At 61.4% G+C, this 21,745-nt stretch overlaps 1 protein-coding gene across 4 annotated transcripts in view; it reads left to right on the forward strand.

Moving 5' to 3' along the window:
• The window catches only part of TMCC2 (transmembrane and coiled-coil domain family 2), a 29,233-nt gene extending 14,042 nt beyond the window's left edge, over nucleotides 1-15,191 (forward strand). The window contains exons 1-4 of one of the 4 annotated variants that reach the window (XM_068173008.1): nucleotides 2,047-2,187; nucleotides 12,056-12,990; nucleotides 13,233-13,368; nucleotides 13,986-15,191. In XM_068173008.1, coding sequence (XP_068029109.1) covers nucleotides 2,134-2,187; nucleotides 12,056-12,990; nucleotides 13,233-13,368; nucleotides 13,986-14,297 — 1,437 coding nt within the window. In that variant the 5' untranslated portion in view covers nucleotides 2,047-2,133 and the 3' untranslated portion in view covers nucleotides 14,298-15,191. Of the gene's footprint in view, nucleotides 1-2,046; nucleotides 2,188-6,130; nucleotides 6,419-7,868; nucleotides 8,042-12,055; nucleotides 12,991-13,232; nucleotides 13,369-13,985 lie in introns of those variants that run through there. The other 3 variants (XM_068173007.1, XM_068173009.1, XM_068173006.1) reach the window with 3 other exon arrangements.
• Nucleotides 15,192-21,745: the final 6,554 nt, after the last annotated feature.

The raw sequence follows: 21,745 nt of genomic DNA on the forward strand, positions 1-21,745 counted from the left end.
TGCCCAGAATCTCCTCTCCCCAAATCAGGACACCCCAATCCTTCCCTGGCAGTCCCTGCTCCTCCCTTCTGGAATGTCCCACCCGGACCAAGTGATGAGGAGCATCAGGTTGTTCATTTGAACATCTGCAGCCAAAATTTTTCCCTCGTGGCTTCCTCTGGGGCATGGCCTGTGTAACTGCCTTGCAAGGATCCCAATCCCACTGGGATTGTGGCCAAAGCCTCGACCCCATTGGGACAGAAGCATCCAGGGCAGATCCCTGTCCACTCCTGGAGCACCACAGAAAGGGGATGAATAATTAACTGCATATGACACAACGAGTAATAAGAAGAGAGACAACACCTTTGTGAGGCAGTGGAAAAATAACTTATTTAGAGAAACACGAGCCCCGCGATATTCCCGAGCCGGATTGTTTTTCCAGGAGCCCTCAGGAAGCCCTGAGCCTCCTGCCTGCAGCAAAGCAGCTCCTTTTTCTCAGGGGCTGGCCCCAGAGGGGGGGCTTGGTGTCATCCCTGCCTTGTCCCCAGGGTTTTGGCACCTCCTCCCTGTTCCCCGTCCATTTGGAAGCCCCATGGATGCATGGGGCTCCTGGGAAAGAGCCATTTCCCCCACACACACAAATTTCAAGCTGAATTTTCCCCCCATTCCATGAGAAGCCGATGCTGGCTGGGTCCCTCGTGGGATCGCTCGGTCTGAGCAAGTGCTTTTTGAACAGCTATTGGTGATTTTTTTTTCCCCTTTAATTTTTCTTATTTAATTAATTAAGTTCCTGCAGTTCTGCCTTCCCTTTTCCTGCACTGGTTCCTCACCCCGTGGACCCTGCCAAAGCCTGTCACACAAAATTCCTCCCCCCTGCAGCCCCTAATTCCCCCCAGGAGCAGCCTGTGGTGACAGGGGACATCCAGAGGGGCTTGAGGGGCTCAGTGGGACCATGGAACAGTCTGGGAATTTGGTGCTGGCTGCCAGTTCTGGCTGGGGTTTGTGGTTCACCTCAAAAGGAGCACTGCCAAGGGGTCACCCCCACCTGGGGTTCCCACACTGGGGACAAACCTTCCTTTGCAGGTCAGGTATTTGTGATTTTCCCTCTCCCCAGCCTTCCACCCCCCTCCCCGTTCTCACCTTGTGCCGATGAGTTTGGGATGAGCCGGGCATGCCCGGGCTTCTGCTGGCAACAGGGAACCAGGGTTTGGTTGCTCGCTGTGCTCCAAGAGCCACGGGGCTGCCTCTGCTTTGCAGGCATGGAGCTCCGAGCTGGAGGAGCTCCTTCCCTGGGGGCCGGGAGCATCCCTGCATCCCAAAAATCCGCTGTCCTGTGTTCCACGGAGCTCTGAGCAGGAGGAGCTCCTTCCCTAGAGCCGGGAGCATCCCTGCATCCCAAAAATCTGCTCTCCTGTGTGTCCCACAGAGCTCTGAGCTGGAGGAACTCCTTCCCCAGAGCCAGGAGCATCCCTGCATCCTGAAAATCTGCTCTGCCCTGTGTCCCACGGAGCTCCGAGCTGGAGTTCCTTTCCCAGAGCCGGGAGCATCCCTGCATCCCAAAAATCCTCTCTCCCATGTGTCCCACTGAGCTCTGAGCTGGAGGAGCTCCTTCCCTAGGGCCGGGATCATCCCTTCATCCTGAAAATCTACTCTTCCGTGTGTCCTACGGAGCTCCGAGCTGGAGGAACTGCTTCCCCAGAACCAGGAGAATCCCCGCATCCCGAACGCCCGCACGGAGCGTGCCTCTCGTTGGCCCCAAGGTGCCACATCTGGGGCGTACCCGCCGTGCCGGGCGCGGCGTGCGGCCGGTGCCGGTGCTCGCCACGAGGACGTGCTGGCGGCACGTGTGACAGTGGCACTGCTGGGGCCGGGGGAGGCAGCAGCAGGGAGGGCGCACGGCGCCGGGAGCGTGCTGGGGAGCTTTCTCCTGATCTCCCTAATCTCCTGCTGGTGACCCGCCAGGCAGAGGCGGGCACACGGGAATTAGCGGCCGCAGCGCCCAGCGAGGCCCCGGCGCCGGCAGCAGCGGCCGGGGGTGTCCCCGCACTCCCCGGGGCTCAGCCGGTGCTGGCGGGGCACGTCACCCCCGGGGGCCCGCGGTCCCCGGCGGGGCGGCCGGAGCTGGAGCGGGGCGGCCGCGGGGTGCTGTGCCTGATGCTGCCGGGGAGCTGCACGGACTGCGGGGACTGCGGCATGGTCCACGTGCAGGTGAGCCCCGGCCGGGCACCGGCACCCCGCGGGGGGAGCGGGCGGGCAGCGCGGGGCGAGCGGCGGGGCCGGTGGCCGTTAGAGGGCGGCGTTACCGCGGCGGGGCCGGCGGCCGGCCGTCCGTCTGTCAGTCCGTCCGCCCGCCCCTCCGTCTGTCCGCCCGTCCGTGCGCGCTCCCGGCCGCCTTCTCCCCGCGTCCCCGAGGAGCGGACCCGTCACAAGTGTCCCCAGTGCGGGTGCTCAGCTCAGCCCGGTCTGGACCCGCCGAGCGGGTGGCGAGGGGCCGGACCCCGTCGGGCTCGCCGCCCTCTCCGTGTCCCTCGGCAAGTGACAGCGCCAGCTGCCACCGCTGGCCGTGCCCCCGCTCCGTGCCCCTCCCCGAGCAGATGCTTCTCCTGTGAGGCACTGGGGGCACGGGGGAGGCAGGGGGGGCTTCCTGCCGCACCTCAGGCCGGCTCCTGAGCTGTGAGCCACCCGTTTTTATGGGATCACAACCCAAAAGTGCCGTTCCCTGCTCCAAACTCCTCTCTCCGTGCCCCTGTCCCCGTCCCAGGAGGGTGTCCAGTGTCCTGCGGGGGGACCTGTCCCTACAGCCCCAGCCCTGCTGTTGTGCTGCCTCAAGGGCATCAGCCCTCGGGACACAGGGCAGGATTCATCCCGCTAAATTTAGCTTCCCCCCGGGTCAGTGGCTATATCAGGGCCAGACGGATTACAGGGAGCAGGGAGAAACCCGGAGTTTCCGAGCACCCGGCCCGGGGTGGCCGTGGCCCGTGGCGACAGAGGGGTTTGAGGTGCCCGGGAGGCTGCGGGGTGGCTCAGGGATGTCAGGGAAAGTTCATGTCCCCTGCCCAGGCTCTGCTGCCTGCCTGGGGCACGTCCAGCTCGGCCCCAGCTCCCTCCGGCCCTCCTGGCATGCAGCTGCCTTTGGCTCCAGTGGGAGGATGTGGTTTCTCCCTCCTACAGCTCTGGTTACCTGGGCTCGGTCATCGCCTGGGACAGGGGCTCTGTGAGGATTGGCCCCACATCTAACCCCGGGCAGAATTTCCCCAGGCAGGAGTTTTCCCTTGCTTGCTGCCTCAGTTTCCCCAGCTGGAATGCAGAGCCAACCCATCCATGACTTTGGTGAAGTGTCTTGGATCTTCTCGGGAGGATTTTCTGGCATACCCTCCCCTCCCTCCCAGGGATTAAAATCCCAGGGAAGGAGGTGAAACAGGCCAAAGGGAACAGAGAGGGGAGAGGTGTAAAGCTGCCCCCCCTGCACCCCCCAGCCCCTGGGACATCCCTTTGGCACCTCGATCCCAAGGGGTGAGCTGGGGGGCACTGGGGTGCGGAGACCCTTGCAAATGCCAGGGGTTTGGGGGATATGGGGGAGTTTTTGGGTTCCTGACCTGGAATTGGAGGTGTGAGAGTCCAGGTGAGCTCCCACTCCCCACCTCCATCTCCCCACGTGTGGCAGGGGGATGAGCCTGTGAGCCAAGGCTGGTGCTGGGAGCTCCTTCCTGCGCTCCCGTTGGGATGAGCGCTTTGGAGTGAGCAGATAATAGCTGGAAAGACAAAGACAGCCGAGATTGCTGCTTAATTAATTCAGGAGGAGAAGAATATCAGACTCTGCTACTGATTCACCCCTCATGAAGACATCGTGTTCCTCAGCCTCGGTGACATATGGCTGTTGATTGCAGCCCACCAGCAGCTCCCGCTCCCGGCAGGCAGCGCCGCGATCCCGGGGGATTTGGGGGTGGATGCCCAGGGTGCAGGGCAGGATTTGGGGTGCAGGGTTTGTGTCCATGCCGTGATCTCTACAGATCACCCCTGCTGCTCTGGGCTGGGAGCAGGATTTGGCTCTGGAGTCTGGGTAAGGGTCCTGTTTGTGGCTCCTCAGCTGGCTGGGGTTGTAGCTCAGCCTCTCCCTGCTTCCCCCTCACGTGCAGAAGCTCCCAAAAATCCCCCCTGGCTGCACAAACCCTGCTGGAGGTGCTGAACTGCTGGGTGGGTTAATGCTGCATCGGGGTCACTCCCTCCGGCGAAAACAACAGCGGGAATTTTTCCAAATATTCTCCCAGGCGTAGGCAGGGCCCTGAATGGCTTCGCCCTTGAGAGGTGCTCGCTGAATTGTCCTTTCAGAGCTGTCCTTACAAGCCCGGGGCACAAGGGACAGTCCCAGCTTGGAGGATGTGGGGTGCAATTAGGAAACGCCGAGCACGGAGACCCCGGGATTCCCAAGGGAGAATCCCAGGCACGGAGACCCAGGAACTTCCCAAGGGAGAATCCCCGGATCTCTCCATCAGTGCAACTGCACTTCTCGAGTGCCCTGAGCCCCGTGGGATGGTGGCACCGTCCCAGCCATGATGGAGACCGGAGCAGTGGTGGCTGTTTGTTTGTTTGTTTGTTTGTTCCCTTTGGGAAGTGCTTGGCAGTGCCGTTTGTTCTCCGGCACAGCTGGAGGATTGGGATCGGCCCCGTGGCACCCCAGCCTGTTCCTGCTCCCCCCCAGCCTGTGCTGCTCCTTCTTGGAGGCTCCCCTGCCAATCCTCTGCCCCTCAGGCTCCTCGGCCGTGGGGGAGGGAGAGGATCCGGCTGCTCCCCACAGCTCTGCAAGGAGCCGCCCTCCCAAACCCTGCCCTGGCACAAGGACACTGCTCCTAAATCCTCTGCTGGGTGTCTTTGTGAGTATCCCCCCATCCCTGCTCTCCTTTCCAGGCAAGGATTTGGGATGTGCAGGGATAAGGGGTGAGGAGCAGGGTGGGACCTGCAGGAAGAGGCCCAGAAGCCGCTTGCTCCAGACACCAAATCCACTCAGCAGTGGGGTGCTAAGGAGCAGTGGGTTTGGCAGATCTCCACCTGTATCAGCATCCCAATAACCCATGTGCAGTTTTCCCAGCCCAGTCAAGGAGGGTTTTCCTGCTGGTTTTAATTCCTGCTTCTCTGTGCTAAGCCCAGCCCCAGGCAAAGCCAAGCCCAAGCCCCAAACCTGCCCCGTATTCGTGTGGCAGCACAAGGGGACCCTCCCTGTGCCCAAACCGTGGCTTTGGAGCTGGACCCTGCCCAGCACAGCACACACCAAATCTGCCATGACTTTGTGGAAAATCCAGGGCTTTTCTTCGCATGGGAGCTGGGATTTATTTCTAAATGTGCCTCGTACAGTCAGGCCTGAAAAACAGCAGCCGGGGGGAAAGATAATGGGGAGTGTGACACCAACCTCTTGGGTAATTCCCTTGCACAACTCCCGTTTTTCCCATGCCAGGAGGGGTTTTGCATGCTGTGGGAGGGAGCGTGTGCCCTTGGGAGGGGAGATGCTGCCCCGCTGCCCCGCCTTGCTCGGCTGGGCTGGCCAGCAGCCACGCTCTTTGTTGTTTGCAAGGATTTGTTAACCTTTCCCTCATGCTGGGGAGCTGGGAGCAGGTGTTCTCCTGGGAATCCAGCACCTCAGGTCCACAAGAAGTCACAGAAATGCTCTCCAGGGCTCGTTGCAGCAGCCTGCCTGCACTGGCTCTTCCTGAACATCCCGACCTTTATCAAGTCCTCACTCCATCAGCCTCCTCTGGGAAATCCCTGCTCCTCCCTCTTTTCCCAAGGCCTGGAATAGGGTTTGTGGGGGGCTCTGAGCTGCCAGGGGCTGTGGGGGACATCGTGGTTCCCCTTAGAATGGATGAACCACTCACTTCCCAGCCCCAAAAACCACAGGGGGAAACAGAAGGCCTGTAGGGCCAGCCCCAACACCTTCAAGAGGGAACTGGCAAGCAGGAAGGGTGCTTTCCACCGGGTCCTGTGCAGCTGCCTGATTCTCCTGCCCTGCTGAGACAGCACAAGAGCCATGGGAAGTGACCTCTGCCCGCTGTGCTAAAAGCAGAAGTGATGCCATGGCAGATACCAGAACCGAGCTGACCAGCCCTGGCCACGCCAGAGGCACCCACAGCCCGGGGCTGGACCGGGCTGCCCCATCCCCCCCTGGCACCCAGGGATGGGCCAGGAGCAGCGCCTGCCCACCCGGGAGGAGAGGAACTCCGGGTGCTGCCGGTGCCATCCCCGGGGACAGCTCTGCGGTGTCACCGTCCATCCCCGGGGGCAGCTCTGCGGTGTCACCGTCCATCCCCGGGGGCAGCTCTGCGGTGTCACCGTCCATCCCCGGGGGCAGTTCTGCGGTGTCACCGTCCGGTCCCCGCCGCTCCGTGTGGCACCCTCAGGAAGCTCTGCAGTGTCCTCGCCCTGCCCTGGCACTGCTGAGCGCCGCACAGTAGGCACAGCTGGGTTTTGGGTGGAATTTCCAGGGAATCTGCATTTCCCTGTGCCTGTGGGGATCGGGTGGGAGCTGGGGCTGGCAGGGGACGAGGATTTTGGTGCTTGGCAGCTTCACAGCGTGGGTTGGGCCATGTCGGGCTGCTCCAGCTCTGCCTTCTGTCCCTCCTGGGGGTGGGCACAGCGGGCACAGGCACCAGCGCTGCTCCAGGAGGCCCAGGCAGTGCCGGGGGTCTGAAGGCAGCACAGCTTGGGGTGCAGCCCCACAGCCAAAGTGCCAGGCTGGCACTGCCACGGGGGTGGGGACAGTGCCATGGCAGTGCCAGGCCGAGCGGGGCTCAGTGTGGAGCAGCCCAGGCTGCCCCATTCCCCACGGATCCAGGGCACGCTCAGCTCATGGCTCTGGCCTGAGCCATTCAAAGGGTGCCTGCAAACACTCTCTGAGCTGCTGCTGGGGTTTTTGAGGAATGGCTGAAGCAGAGAGCTGCAAAGCAGCCAGGCTCAGCCAGCCCACAGGCTGTGGCCACGGTGGGTTTGAGGTTTGGGACACGCTGAGGGCTTTGCTGTGGCTCAGCACAAGGCTCTGGGTTTCCATTCTGCTTCCCCGAATTGCTCAGATCCCCCAGCCTTGCTCGGTGCAGCCCCACGGCTTTGGGCTGAGCCCAACACTCAAGCTCAGCTCTCCTGGTGCTTCCCCAGCTCCACTGGCCTGGCAGCAGCGCAGCTGAGCCTGCTCAGGGCTGTCCCTCCTTTTTCCATCTGTCCCTCCTTTTTCCGTCTGTCCTGTTTCACACCTTGGCAGCTGCTGTGAATCCCCACACCACTGGCTGGGCAGTGGCTGGGTGTGTTTTCTGTGCCGGGTGTGTTCTCCCGTGGCAGAACGGGGTCAGTGCCACCCCCACTCTCATGGGGTGACAGGGACAGATCCAGGTCCTGGTCCAAGATTCCTCCTGGTGCTGGCACGGGTGGCTCATTCCCGGTTTTTAACTCCCTCAGGCCGCCCAGCTCCTTGCTTAATGACAGGATTTTTTTTCCCGACTGCTTCCCCTCGCATTTTTCCTTTCTGATGCCTCCTCCTGCCTTTCCTAGGCTTTTCTGTCCCGCTCTGTGACACAACAGATGACAAGCGCCCGTCCCGACCTCCTGCGTCAGGGCACAGGCAGCGTATGGGGCTGGAGGCGTGTGAATATCCCGGCACGGGGACGAGGAGGGGTTTTGCATTACAGCCCTGAAAGCTCGGCTCGCTGGGAGCTGTAAACAGCTCGGGCAGATTTCCTGAGTCGGCAATCCCGCCGGAGCGAGCGCCTCCGTCCCTGCGCGCCGGGAACGGCGGGGAGCGCTCGGGGAGCGCTCCGGGACCGCTCCGGGACCGCTCTGGGAACGCGGGGCCAGCCCTGAGCCGGCCCTGACGGGGTCTACGAGAGGCTTCTCCTCTTCCTCCCTCCCTGCTGCTCCCTCAAAACCTCGCTGCCGTCCGCTGCTGCCTTCCCTAGCCGGGAATCCTGCCATGGCAGCCGGCACTGCCCGGGCAGCGCTGCCAGCCTTGGGGACACCGCGGGGACACGGCCGGGCAGCCCGCGCCAACTAGCCCTGGGGCACCCCAGCCCTGCCCGCCATGGAGGTAGGTCCTGGCAGCTTTTGGGGTTCGGGTGAGATGATGGGAGGAGGATGGTGATGGGCAGAGAGACCCACGGGGGGTTTCAGTGCCTCCGTTCCTCAGGGAATGAAACCGGAGGGTGAAACCCCCCCAAGCGCCACCCGTGCCGGTGGGGAGCTGCTGCAGCTGGAAGCCTGAACGTTAATCCCTGCATTATGTAAGGAAAATTATTGTCAGGCTGGGGAATGAGTGCCGGGAGCTGCTTCCAGCCCGTTGTGCCCATCCAGGGGTGGCACAGAGGGGGACACGGCGCTGCCGGCCCCGGGCGCTGCTGCGGGCTCGGAGGGAGGGTGGGAATTGTGACTCAGGGCTCCTGATGCTATTTTCAACACCTGGGCTGGGTCTGGTGGGAATAACAGCTCAGCTCCACGAGACACAGGGCTGGGAGCCCATGTGGGGACGGGGACAGGACACTTGGGGTGTCCCCAGTGACACCGGGCAGTGACCACCAGCTCAGGGAATGCTGTGCTGGAAAAGTGCTTTGAGGAATTGGGGCCACATGAAGTAACTGCCCCGAAATCCCCCTCCTCACATCCACCACACGCCTGCATTTCTGTGCTGGCCGTGGCCTCTCCCTGGTGGCATTCCAGGGCTACCAAGTGCCTCAGGCACAGTGACACTTGTGCTGCAGAGCTGACAGATCAGGGCAGCAGCTCCCTGGATCTGCCCTGGATTTGGCATCAGTGGCACTCGTTCTTGTTTTTTCCCTTCTGTAAGGTGCACATGGTCCTTCCCAGGGCTGTTTTGTCCCTGGTATGGATTCCAGGCAGGAATCACAGTGATACTTTGGAGGGAAGGTCTTCTCTTGGGTTGGACACAGCCACGGCTCATCCCCGGCGCGTCCCATGGGCTGCAGGGCACGGAAAACAGAATAATTCCAGGGGTGATGTCAGCACCTCCAGAATGCTGCTCTGAACTTTGCAATAATTGTGCAATTCCTGAGGAACGGGGTTATAGCCAGGAGGGGATGTGCTGGGACAGCCACGGCCCTGGGGTGGGGACAGGGCCCTGAGTTGGAGTGACAGCCTCAAGCTGGGGGACAGCCCTGAGCTGAGGGGAGAGCCTCAAGCTTGGGGGACAGCCCCGAGTTGGGGGACAGCTCTGAGCTGGGGTGACAGCCCCGAGCTGAGGACATGGCCCTGAGGAGGGGGACAAAACCTGGAGTTGGGGAGACAGCCTCAACCTGGGGACACAGCTCTGGGACACAGCCCTGAGCGGGGACACAGCCCCAAGCTGGGGTGGCATCCCTGAGTCGTGGTGACAACATCGAGCTGAGGGGACATCCCTGAGCTGGGTGAACATCCCCAAACTGGGGTGACATCTCTGAGCTGGGCTGACATCCCCGAGCTGATGTGACATCTCCGAGCTGCTCACCTGCCACCTGTCCCAGCTGTCCCCAACGTGCAGCACCCAGTGACCCACCATTGCGTAACTGTGCCGGGCCGTGGCCCCGTGAGCAGTTTGCTCAGCTCGTTAGCTCGAGCCTTTTGCAGATCTCAGCTCTGCTGGGCTCAGCTCTGCTGATAAGAACAATTTCCCTCCCCTCGTCCTGCATTCCTCCCGCATCCCACATCAGCTCTGCCCTCCCAGCCTGCCTGGAAAACAAGCTCTGGAAAACAGTGTTTTCATCAGGATAAATTTCCTTTCATCTGGTGCCTGCCAGCGGGTTTGCTGCATGTAGGGAAAGTGTGGCTTCTCCTAATCCCCCCCTTAAATCCCCTGCACAGTCGCTGGGATTTAGCAGGCAGGGCCTGTTAATGCTCCAGGGATCCACATTGTCTTTTTCTGGGGGGTTGTTTTCAAACCTGATGTGCCTCCCCCAGGATGGCAGCGAGCAGGGGGCAGGGGTTCAGCCCAGCGCTCTTCCCTACCCATCCCACATGTAATTCCGTGGATAAATCATGGAATTCCAGAATGGTCTGGGTTAGGAGGGACCATAAAACCCATCCAGTGCCACCCCTGCCGTGGGCAGGGACACCTTTCACCATCCCAGGCTGTTCCAACCCAGCCTTGGACACTTTTAGGGATGGGGCAGCCACAGATTCTCTGGGAATTCCATCTCGCCCCCTCACAGCCAGGAATTCCTTCCCAAAATCCCATCTAAACTTCCCTTCTCCAAAATACAGAGGGCAACTCCCTCTTTGGAAAGAGAGTTTGAGCAACTTTTCCCCTCCACTCCCCAGCGGGTGTTTCCCGTTTGGGCCTCTCCAGAGCTGCCTTTTCCTTTGCCGCGGTCACTTTTTCCCTTTTCTGTCCAGAGAATTGCACATCTGGGCAAAAAGTCTGTTTCCTGCTGTTTCTAATTTCTGCCTCGTGATAAGAAACCAAAGCAAAACCCTCCATGGAGGGCCCAGCCTAAAAATAGCCTGGAAGTGGGGTCTGAAAACCGCAAGTTTTTGTTATGACTTCATTTTTTATTTTTATTTTTAAGAAAATTGCCACTCCAGACAGGGTGAATCCGGTTGGGATTGGCCTTCTGCTCCCATCCTCCAGCCCTTGCTCCATCCCAGCATCACTGCTGCAATGAGGAGACAGGAAAAGCTGTGGGGAGCGGGTTGGGGGGAAGCTGAGATGAAATCCCAACACCCCCAGACTCCCAGCAGGACACGAAAAACAGGGGGAAAAAAGAGATGGAAGGGAATAACAGGAGGGCTCTGGCTTTTCCAAGCCCCTGCTCCAGATGGGATTGTTCCCAAGCAGCATCTTGAGAGAACATTGCTCCCTCTTCCCCCCTGCATTTCCTGGTGATAACACACTCCCAAGCAATGATCCCGCAGCTTTATCCCTATTAAAGGGTCATTCGGGGAAAGTGGGATGCAAATGAGAAATTATTCAGGTCTGCCAAGAGTATTTAACTTTCAAGCAGCTCTTAATTAGAAACCAGGAGCCATTTACACAACCAGGGAGGTTTTGCATAAGAATCTGCATATAAAAGCCAGCAAATCGGAAGATTTAGGGGTTTTTGGTTTTTTTTTTTTAATTTTATTTTTTTCCCAACTGGCCAAGCAGCACGTCCAGGTTGGAGAGCACGAGGCAGGGCCTGGGTTGTAGTCCAGGCTCTGCAATTGTGGCTTCAGGCAAGCGAGTTCCTCTCCCAAAGCTCCAGTTTGGCCATCTGTAAAATGGAATTTTGGCATTTGTCCGAATTTCCTGAGGTGGCAGCTGGTGTTTGCAAGAGGAGCTTGGCACTGCCAGGTGAGGGAGCTTGGAAAAGCCAAGGAGTGCCTGCACCTGCAGCTCTGACAGAAGGAGCTGTCCCCAGCCTCCCAAAAATTGGGATTAGGGCCGTTCCTCTTGGGCTGGACAACTCTGGGGTGTGTCCTGGCTGAAAGCAGGACTGAAATACCTCTGGGCTGCTCAATCTTTGTGCCCTGTGCTGGTCTGGGGGGAGATTTGATGATGAATCCTGGTTCTCCTCACTCCTTTTTCCTGCCTGGCTGGAAGAATCTCATCTGTGCACAAGGTGAGGGTGGAAGGGCAGAGTCAGTGGCTGCTCCTTGCCGAATTCCGCTGGGAGAATCCAGCCCTGAACCCCAACTGGCTGCCGTACTCTTTTACTGCTGTGTCCTGGGGTCAACTTGTGTGCTCTGGGATCAACTGGTGTGCTCCTGGGATCAACTGGTGTGTTCCTGGGATCAACTGGTGTGCTCCTGGGATCAACTGGTGTGCTCCTGGGATCAACTGGTGTGCTCCTGGGGGTCACCTGGTGTGTTCTGGGATTGACTAGTGTTTTCCTGGGGTCTGTTCCTGGGACCAACCTGGGGTCACCTGGTGTATTCCTGGGATTCCAGCAGTGCTGGCGTCGCTGGGAAATCTCCAACCAACTGGAAAACTCCCCCAGCTTCTTCAGTTAATTATTCTCCTGCCCAGTTCTCGCCCCTTCCGTGCATCCCAAGCCTGGTGTGCTCCTGTCCCCTCCCATTTCTGGGGATTTTCCTCCCTCCCCTGAGCATCCCCCTCCTTTTCCTTCCCCGCCAGCTGGACAAGGGCGACGTGACCACCCTGAACCTGCCCCCGGGCGCCGGGCACGGCGATGCCGACGGCCCCGTGTGCCTGGACGTGCCCGATGGCACCCCCGACCCTCACCGCACCAAAGCCGCCATCGAGCACCTGCACCAGAAGATCCTCAAGATCACGGAGCAGATCAAGATCGAGCAGGAGGCGCGCGATGACAACGTGGCCGAGTACCTGAAGCTGGCCAACAACGCCGACAAGCAGCAGGCGTCGCGCATCAAGCAGGTGTTTGAGAAGAAGAACCAGAAGTCGGCCCAGACCATCGCGCAGCTGCACAAGAAGTTGGAGCACTACCACAAGAAGCTGAAGGAGATCGAGCAGAACGGCCCCACCCGCCAGCCCAAGGATGTTTTCCGGGACATGCACCAAGGGCTGAAGGATGTGGGCGCCAATGTGCGCTCCAGCATCAGCGGCTTCAGTGGGGGCGTGGTGGAAGGGGTCAAGGGGGGGCTCTCGGGGCTGTCCCAGGCCACCCACACGGCCGTGGTGTCCAAGCCGCGGGAGTTCGCCAGCCTGATCCGCAACAAGTTCGGCAGCGCCGACAACATCGCCCACCTGAAGGACACGCTGGACGACGGGCACCCCGAGGAGGCCTCCCGGGCGCTGAGTGGCAGTGCCACGCTGGTGTCCAGCCCCAAGTACGGCAGCGATGACGAGTGTTCCAGTGCCACCTCGGGCTCTGCCGGTGGCAGCAACTCAGGGGCGGGGCCTGGCGGCTTGGGGAGCCCCAAGTCCAACACGCTGGACAGCCACCACAACAACTTCGACACCATCCTGGAGGAGCTGCGCGAGATCAAGGACAGCCAGTCCCACCTGGAGGACTCCATGGAGGACCTGAAGGCCCAGCTGCAGCGGGATTACACCTACATGACCCAGTGCTTGCAGGAGGAGCGCTACAGGTAGGGACGGGCGGGTGGCAGGGGAGATGTCACCTGGGGTGGCTCTTTGGGGACCACAAGCAGCCCTCCTGGGCTTGTCCAGCCAAGAGACACGGGGTGCTGCAGCCCTCCTCACTGCCAGACCTCCACGGAGGATCTTGAGGTGTTTTCCCACAACCAGGTGAGGGTGGGAGGGGCTGGGTGGTGCCCCCAGTGCCGGGGGGGGTCTTGGGGACACGTCCCAGCCCAGCTGCCCTGCGCAGGTACGAGCGCCTGGAGGAGCAGCTGAACGACCTGACGGAGCTGCACCAGAACGAGATGACCAACCTGAAACAGGAGCTGGCCAGCATGGAGGAGAAGGTGGCCTACCAGTCCTACGAGAGGGCACGGGACATCCAGGTAGGGCTGTGGGAGGGCTCAGCTCCCCTCTGCTCCCTCCAGCCACGGGGTAAGGGAGATGCTCTGGGCTGGGAGGGAGGGTGGGGCAGTGGGATCCCTTCTCCCAGCCCCTCCAGGTGAGGTTCTCCCTGTGGTGCTGTCACAGCAAGAGGCAGGTGACTAAACCGTGTCCCCAAAACCAGGGAATCCCAGAGTGGTGTGGGTTGGAGGGAGCGTTAAAAACCACCCATGGCAGGGCAGGGACACCTTCCACTGTCCCAGGGTGCTCCAGGGAGGGGGCAGCCACAGCTTCTCTGGGAATTCCATCCCAGGGCCTCCCCCCCCTCACAGGGAGGAATTCCTTCCCAAGATCCCCCCCGTCCCTGCCCTCCATTCCCCTTTGTCCTGTCACTCCCACGCCACGAGCGAGTCCCCTGCTCTGCTCCGGCCGAGTGACCACAGCACCGGGCTGTGACAACCCACATGTGGGCCAGCACAGTCCCCACATCCCCTTGGAGCCACCCCCCAGCCCCCAGGCAGAACAAAACCCCCCAGCAGCCAACCCCAGCACCACCGGGGAGGCACCGAACCCCTCGGGGGACAGCCCTGGAGCCGCTGCCACCGCTGTCCCCTGGCAGGAGGCCGTGGAGTCGTGCCTGACGCGGGTGACCAAGCTGGAGCTGCAGCAGCAGCAGCAGCAGGTGGTGCAGCTGGAGGGGGTGGAGAACGCCAACGCCCGGGCGCTGCTGGGCAAGTTCATCAACGTCATCCTGGCCCTCATGGCCGTGCTGCTCGTCTTCGTCTCCACCATCGCCAACTTCATCACGCCGCTCATGAAGACCCGCATGCGCATCCTCAGCACCGCCCTGCTCGTCCTCTTCCTCTTCTTCCTCTGGAAGCACTGGGACTCCATCAGCTACTTCCTGGAGCACGTCCTGCTCCCCAGCTGATCCGCCAGCCCGGGGGTTTTTGTTTCCCAACGAGGAGAGGGACACGGGGATGAGGGTCCAAAGCCTTCTCCACGCGCTCGGTTCGGCTGCTTTGCCGGCCCTCCACGGCAGTCACTTGGATCTGGGATCCCTCTGGGACGGTTGGGAAGGGTGGGATGGGGAGCAAGGAGGAGTTTTGGAAGGCACCGGTGATTTCTGGCTTTTTCTAAGGGGTTTGGGGTGGTTTTTTAAAGGTCATCCTGAAGTCCCTGGGAAGGAGATCTTCTGCAGGGGTCTTCAGTTGGTGGGAAGGATTGAGCTGGACCAAACCTGGCTCTGGGAGAACTTCCAGCAGGGAGAGGAGAGGGGTTCATCGGGGCAGGATTCTCCCTTTCGGCCTTGACAACCAAGGTGACAAAAATCAAAGCAGGTGGAGGCAGCAGGGCCACGACAAACACAGCAGGACACACGCGTCCCACCAGCCTCTGCCACAGCCCGGCCACACAGCGGGGCTGTGACACCGCCCCGGTGTCCCCACAGGGGCTGGGCACACCCAGGGCAGTCAGCACCGGCACAACCACACCCCCTGCGCTGGTTTCATTCATTTCCTGACTTCCCAACTCTCTGGCTTTAGTTGATCCAATCTCTTCAGGGACACCTGGACTTGTCCAGCCTCTGCCCCGTGTCGTGTGTGTGTGCGTGTGTGCGGTTTTTAATTTAATTCCAGACTCTGTTTCCATTTGTGAATCAAAGCTGGTGGGGCAGGGGGAGGAGGGGCAGCAGCGTCCCTCCAGCCCCACCCCAGAGCACAGCATGCTGTCTCGGATGGTTCTTAAATTATTTCATACCTATATATTTATGTAATATATCTATACACACACATATATATATAAATATATATATATAATACCTGCACAGTCAGGGCCTCCTCTGGTGCAAACGACAGCTGCTCCACTCACTTTGAAACCCTGAACCGCTTGGCCTCAGGTAAGAATTTGGCCCTAAACATCTTCAGTGGTGATTCCCAGGACTGGCACGGGGCGTTTGGGAGCACTGAGGGTCCCTCTGCCACCTCCTCCATGCTCCCAGGGCCGAGCCAAGCCCTGCTGTGGGTCCCTGCATCTCCTCTTGAGCATCACAGCTGGGAGGGGACAAAGGTTTGATATCAAAGATAGGGCTCAGCGAGCCCCAGGGCAAGAACAGGGCTGTGCCCAGGTGGGATGCACAGGTGAGGACAGGACAGAGCTTTGTGGAGGCTCCCTGGAGCTCCTGTTGCTGCAGGTGACACCCAGGGCCCATCCCCTCCAGAGGGAATGGTCAGTCTGGTCACCTGAGCAAGGGGGGGCATGCCCAGAGCTGGGGAATCTGTCCAAGCCTCAGGTCCAGCAGAATTCCCTCCTCTGGCTCTTCCCAGCCAGGTGCATCCTGCACCAGGTCAGCCCTGACACCACGAAAGGAACAAAACCGTGAGTAATGGAATTCCAAAATTCCCTGAACTCGGCTCCATCCCCTGCCTGAGCCCAGACCGGGAGCCTGGTGGTGCAGCTGCCCCAGCCCTGCGAGCCCCAGGGAGGGAGGAGATGGGGGGGAAAAAACCTCAGTGCTGGTGGTTCCGAGCGGCTGGCTGGGCTGGGGCTGCACAGAGGGAACTCTGCCAGAAGAGGGAATGCAGAGAAGGGGATTCTGCGGGAAGGGGATGCTCTGGGAAGGGAATGAACCGGGAAGGGGATTCCGCGGGAAGGGGATTCTCCTTGAAGGGGATGCTCTGGGAAGGGGATGCTCCGGGAAGGGGTTCCGCGGGAAAGGGATGCTCTGGGAAGGAGATTCTCCGGGAAGGGGATTCCGCGGGAAAGGGATGCTCTGGGACGGGGATGCTCCGGGAAGGGGATTCCGCGGGAAGGGGATTCTCCTTGAAGGGGATGCTCTGGGAAGGGGATGCTCCGGGAAGGGGTTCCGCGGGAAAGGGATGCTCTGGGAAGGAGATTCTCCGGGAAGGGGATTCCGCGGGAAAGGGATGCTCTGGGACGGGGATGCTCCGGGAAGGGGATTCCGCGGGAAAGGGATGCTCTGGGAAGGAGATTCTCCGGGAAGGGAATGCAGCGCCGCGGCCGCAGGAGGGCCCCCGGTCTCCGCCGCGGGTCCCGGAGCCGCTCCCGAGCGTCTTCCCGTAAGGCCGGGCAGGGGCAGGGGCGGGGCGCAGGGTGGGGTCACCCCAATTAGCGCATTAACCCCTTCCTGCCCGCAGCGCAACATCAGCAATGGTGACGTCACAGGATAGTTTAGGTTGGAAAGGACCTTAAAACCCATCCAGTGCCACCCCCTACCACGGGCAGGGACACTTGCTATGCCAGGCCGCTCCAGGCCCCATAACCTGGCTTTGAACACCACCCTCCCTTTAGGAAACTCCTTCCCAATATCCCGCCTGAACCGACCCTCTCCAGTTAAAACTGTTCGTGCCCCCAGTGCTGCCACACCCTCGCCGTGGAGTGGAGGGAGTTCTGGGGCAGGAGCGCCACACGTGTGAGCCCTGCCACCCCCCCTCACCGCCTGTGACACCTGGGGACATTCACATCACGGCTGGCGCTGCCCAGCCCCTGTGACCTCGCTGGCAGCAGCCGGAGGAGGCCCCAGTGTTGGGGCAGCCAGAAGAGCTCCTCCAGCCGGGGCGATCCCATCCCAGTGGGAATTTTGGGATCTCTTGCTCATGGCCCTGCGTGTCCCCATGTCCGGCTGTCCACTCCTGTGACTTCCCCGCTGCCCCTCGAGGCCCCCGTCATGGGCGAGTAGCTGGCCAAGGGGGCCACTGGCACCGTGCCACGGCCAGCAGGGGGGAGCTGCGGGCCAGCGCACCCTGCGCAGGGAGCTCTGGTGACACTGGCGCTGGCGGCGGGGACAATTCTCGCATGGCATGCGCGGCGCGGGGCTCCCTGAGGACTCGCCTTGTCCCGGCGGGGTCAGGGGGGGCTCACAAGGGCCCCCTTTGTGCGGGAGAGGTGAAGCTTTGACGTCAGCCCGGCAGGAATTCCTTAATTCCATTCAGGCCTCCCTGCCCGCCGCTAATTGTGTTTTATGTAAGAGCCGCAGCTGCGCTCCCGGTCGCAGCGGGATAAGCGGGAGGGACAGGGAATGTCCCACCGGGCACGGGGACCCTCGTGGGACCGGGGTTCAGCCACTCCTTGGTGTGGCACATGCAGAGATTGGGGTACCCGGCGGGGACAGAGCTCGCTGCGGACACCTGGGGACAGCCTGGCAGGCTGTGGGGGCGAGGGGCACCGGGGAGGCACCGCAGGATGTCCCTCTGCCCCCTGTTTGGGGCTGGTTTGCCGCATCCCAAAGGTGCCCCGGAGTGTCCAGGTCCTGCAGGGTGGGGCCAGCGCTGTCCCCGTGCCCTGTCCCGTGTCACCGCAGGAAGTAAGAGCTATAAATTTGGGTCGTTGTCTCAGTGCGATCGCTGCTAACGCAGAGTGAGGAGCTCATTTCTCTCCCGCTGTTGTGTTCCTGGTTTCCAGCTGCACGAGCCCTGCACGATAAAATGATGTCCCTGCTGCTGGTGGGACCCCCAAAATGTCCCCGTTCTGTCCCCCCGGGGATGTCCCTGCGTGCCCAGGAGCAGGAGGGACCCAGAGGGGCTCACCTGCATCCCCTGGGCACGGAGACCCTCACCTTCCCCCGGGGCACAGCGCTGGGCAGTGCTCCCAAGGAGGAGGGGGAGGAGGATGAAGGGATTGGGGAGGGGGAATGTTGGCAACCATCACTGGGGACACGGCGGTCCCCGGCTGTCCCCTCCCCCCGGCGGCGTGGCCGAGCTTAGGCCGTAAGAAGCGAGAGCTGGTACCAAGGATAGCATGCCTCGCATTCCTGCGCTGTCTCCGGGGGAATTTGGGCTGTTCCACATGAAAAATGCTCCCTGCCCTGCGGGTCAGCGTCTGCGGGAGACATTTCCGAGCGGAAAAGCTCAAAGTGGCCAGAGGCACGGCACTGTGGCTCACCTGGCGTGGCCAGGGCCACCATGGCAGGTGCCAGGGCCACCATGGCAGGTGCCTGTGCCACTGTGGGCCATCCCCATATTGCTGTGACCAATGCCAGTGCCACCACGAGTTGTGCCTGTGCCACCCTGGCCAGTGCCTGTGCCACTGTGGGCCATCCCCATGTCACTGTGACCAGTGCCAATGTCACCATGGCAGGGGCAAATGCCCCTATGGCAAGTGCCAATGCCACCACGACCAGGACCAGTGCCACCACGATTTGTGCCTGTGCCACCACAGTCAGTGCTTGGGCTGCAGTGAGCCCTCCTCATGTTGCTGTGACCAGTGACAGTGCCACCATGGCAGGTGCCAGTGCCACAGTAGCCAGTGCCAGTACCACCACGGCCAGTGCCTGTGCCACTGTGGGCCACCCCCATTTCGCTGTGCTTAGTGCCAGTGCCACCACAGTCAGTGCCTGGCTACTGTGGGCCACTGTGGCCACCATGACTGGTGCCAATGCCCACTGCCAGTGCCACCATGGCCAGTGCCTGTGCCACTGTGGGCTATCCCCGTGTCACTGTGACCAGTGCCCGTGCCACCATGGCCACTGTGACCAGCATCAATGCCACTGTGACCAGTGCCAACCCCACAGGGTGACCAGCAGCCCCTTGAGCTCTCGTGGCCCTGGCAGCCCCCGAGCTCGCCCCCAGCACGAGTCCCACTCGTGGCCAATCCCATCCTTTAATTGCAGCTTTAAAAACAAATCCTCGCCTGGGTTTGCGGGGGGGGGGGGGGGGAGAGGCTCGTGGAGGAAAATGAGGAGGAATTTAATTAAGGGCAGTGCCGGGAATGTCTGTCCCACAAAAAAGATAAGGAGGATCAATTGCTGCTTCCCGCGATCAAAGCCGGGGCTGGAGGGGGAGCGGGGCTGGCTGCAGAGGAGGGGGAGGCAGCGAGGGGAGGGCGCACAAGGGAAAGCAGCAGAGAGACAGGGAGATAAGATGAGAGACATCATTGATCGCGGGACTCCCCGAGGGCTGGCGGGACTCGCGGGTCGATTTGACGGATGCCAAAACCCCACCCTGTGCACCCCTGAGATGAGCTCCAATATCCAAACTTCCCATATCTCCTCAGGAATGCAAATATCAGAGTTAAGGCTCTGGCGTTGAAAACACCAAGATAAAAAAGAGAGATGCTGGAATATTCCTGCTGGAAGAACCCACCAGGTTCACTAATCCAGCTGCCGGCCCTGAGTAGAACGTTCCCAAAATTCCACCCTGCGCATCTCTGGGAGCGTTTTCCAAACATTCCTGGAGCTCTGGAAGGTTTGGAACAGTCACCATTCCCTGGGGAGCCTTTTCAGTGCCACCTCTGCGGGAAGAACCTTTCCCTAAAATCCACCCTACCCCTCCCTGGCCCAGCTCCAGCCCTTCCCCGGGTGCTGTCACTGTCACAGCGAGCAGAGATCCGATCTGTCCCTCCAAACTCTCCGTGCCCACCTCAACACGGCGCCCTGCACCTCGCAGCCCCGGGAATGCCCGGTGGGATCGCTGTTCCGTGGGAATTACGCCCCGCTCCCTTCCCAAGCCCTTCCCACGCGTGCAAAGCAGGCACGGGAGGCCGGCGGGGCTGCCCGGGGACGCGGCGAACCGGCCCCGCTGGCCCGGCGAGCGCGGGGCTGCCACCGGCTCGGCAGGCAGGTGGCACACCCAGATGCTGTCCCCGTGCCAGGCTGCCAGCCCGCTCCTCCCCGCCGGAGCCGGCTGAACCGCTTCCCCCGGGTGCTGCTTGCAAAAGCAGGTGCGGCGAAGAGCCCAGCCCGGTTCTGAGCGCCGCTGCAGGGGATTCCCAGCGAGATCCAAACCTGCTCCTGCCGCGGCAGCGATGTCCCAGCCCGGGCTGGGAGAGCGGAGAGAGCGGGGAGCAGTCCCGGCCCCTCGGGGAGCAGCCCCAGCCCCTCGGGGAGCAGCCCCAGCCCCTCGGGGAGCAGCCCTGGCCCCTCGGGGAGCAGCCCCAGCCCCTCGGGGAGCAGCTCCAGACCCTCGGGGAGCAGCCCCGGCCCCTCGGGGAGCAGCCCCAGCCCCTCGGGGAGCAGCTCCAGACCCTCGGGGAGCAGCTCCAGACCCTCGGGGAGCAGCCCTGGCCCCTTGGGGAGCAGCCCTGGCCCCTCGGGGAGCAGCCCCAGCCCCTCGGGGAGCAGCTCCAGACCCTCAGGGACAGTCCCGGCCCCTCGGGGAGCTGGGGGTCACCATTCACCATTTCCATCCGCACAAGCCGGGGTCCCGCAGGCGCTCAGGTGCCTGGAGATGCCTCATGGGATGGTCAAGGCTGCCAGGCGGGCTTGGCTGGGCACCAGTGTCACAAATTCGGGATCCACCAGGCCCGGCCCTTTCCAGAAACCTGTCTGGCTGCTGCTCTGCATTCCCAGGCAGGCAGATCCGCTGGGAAAATCGCCCTCGCCTGCAGCTGCTGGCGGTGCCGCGCTCCCTTCCCGTGTGAGACGTGGCAGGAGCGCTGCCATGGCCGTGGAGGCTTCCCACGGGGCAGAAGCGGCTCTGGGCAGAGGTTCTGGAGACTCCTGCCTCCCCGGGCAGGCTGGCAGCAGCCCTGTGCCCACCCCTGGGCAGCCCCAGCCGGGAGGGTCACGGTGTTGGGGTCCCCTTGGGTTTCCCCACACACAGAGCCCTGGGGGTGCTGGCCTGGGCAGCACGGAGATGCCACGGTGGTGATGCCATGGCGGTGACACCATCATGGTGATGCCATGGCGGAGATGCCATCACGGTGATGCCAAGGCGGTGATGCCATGGCAATGATGCCATGGTGGTGATGCCATGGCAGTGATGTCATGTTGGTGATGCCATCATGGTGATGCCATCACAGAGACACCATCACGATGATGTCATGGCAGTGATGCCATGGTGGTGATGCCATGGCAGTGATGCCATCACAGTGATGCCATGGTGGTGATGCCACACGGTGATGCCATCGCAGAGATGCCATGGCGGAGATGCCATCACGGTGATGCCATGGTGGAGATGCCATCATGGTGATGCCACGGTGGTGATGCCATGGCAATGATGCCATGGTGGTGATGTCATGTTGGTGATGCCATCATGGTGATGCCATCACGATGATGTCATGGCAGTGATGCCATGGTGGTGATGCCATGGCGGTGATGCCATCACAGTGATGCCATGGCGGTGATGCCACATGGTGATGCCATGGTGGAGATGCCATCACGGTGATGCCATGGTGGAGATGCCATCACGGTGATGCCATGGTGGAGATGCCATGGCAATGATGCCATGGTGGTGATGTCATGTTGGTGATGCCATCACGGTGATGCCATGGCAGTTATACCATGGCAGTGATGCCATCATGGTGATGCCATCACAGAGACACCATCACAGTGATGCCATCACGATGATGTCATGGCAGTGATGCCATGGTGGTGATGCCATCGCAGAAATGCCATTGCGATGATGCCATGGTGGTGGTGCCATC

Source organism: Anomalospiza imberbis, chromosome 26, assembly GCF_031753505.1.
Source record: "Anomalospiza imberbis isolate Cuckoo-Finch-1a 21T00152 chromosome 26, ASM3175350v1, whole genome shotgun sequence".
In the NCBI taxonomy this organism is placed as follows: domain Eukaryota; kingdom Metazoa; phylum Chordata; class Aves; order Passeriformes; family Viduidae; genus Anomalospiza; species Anomalospiza imberbis.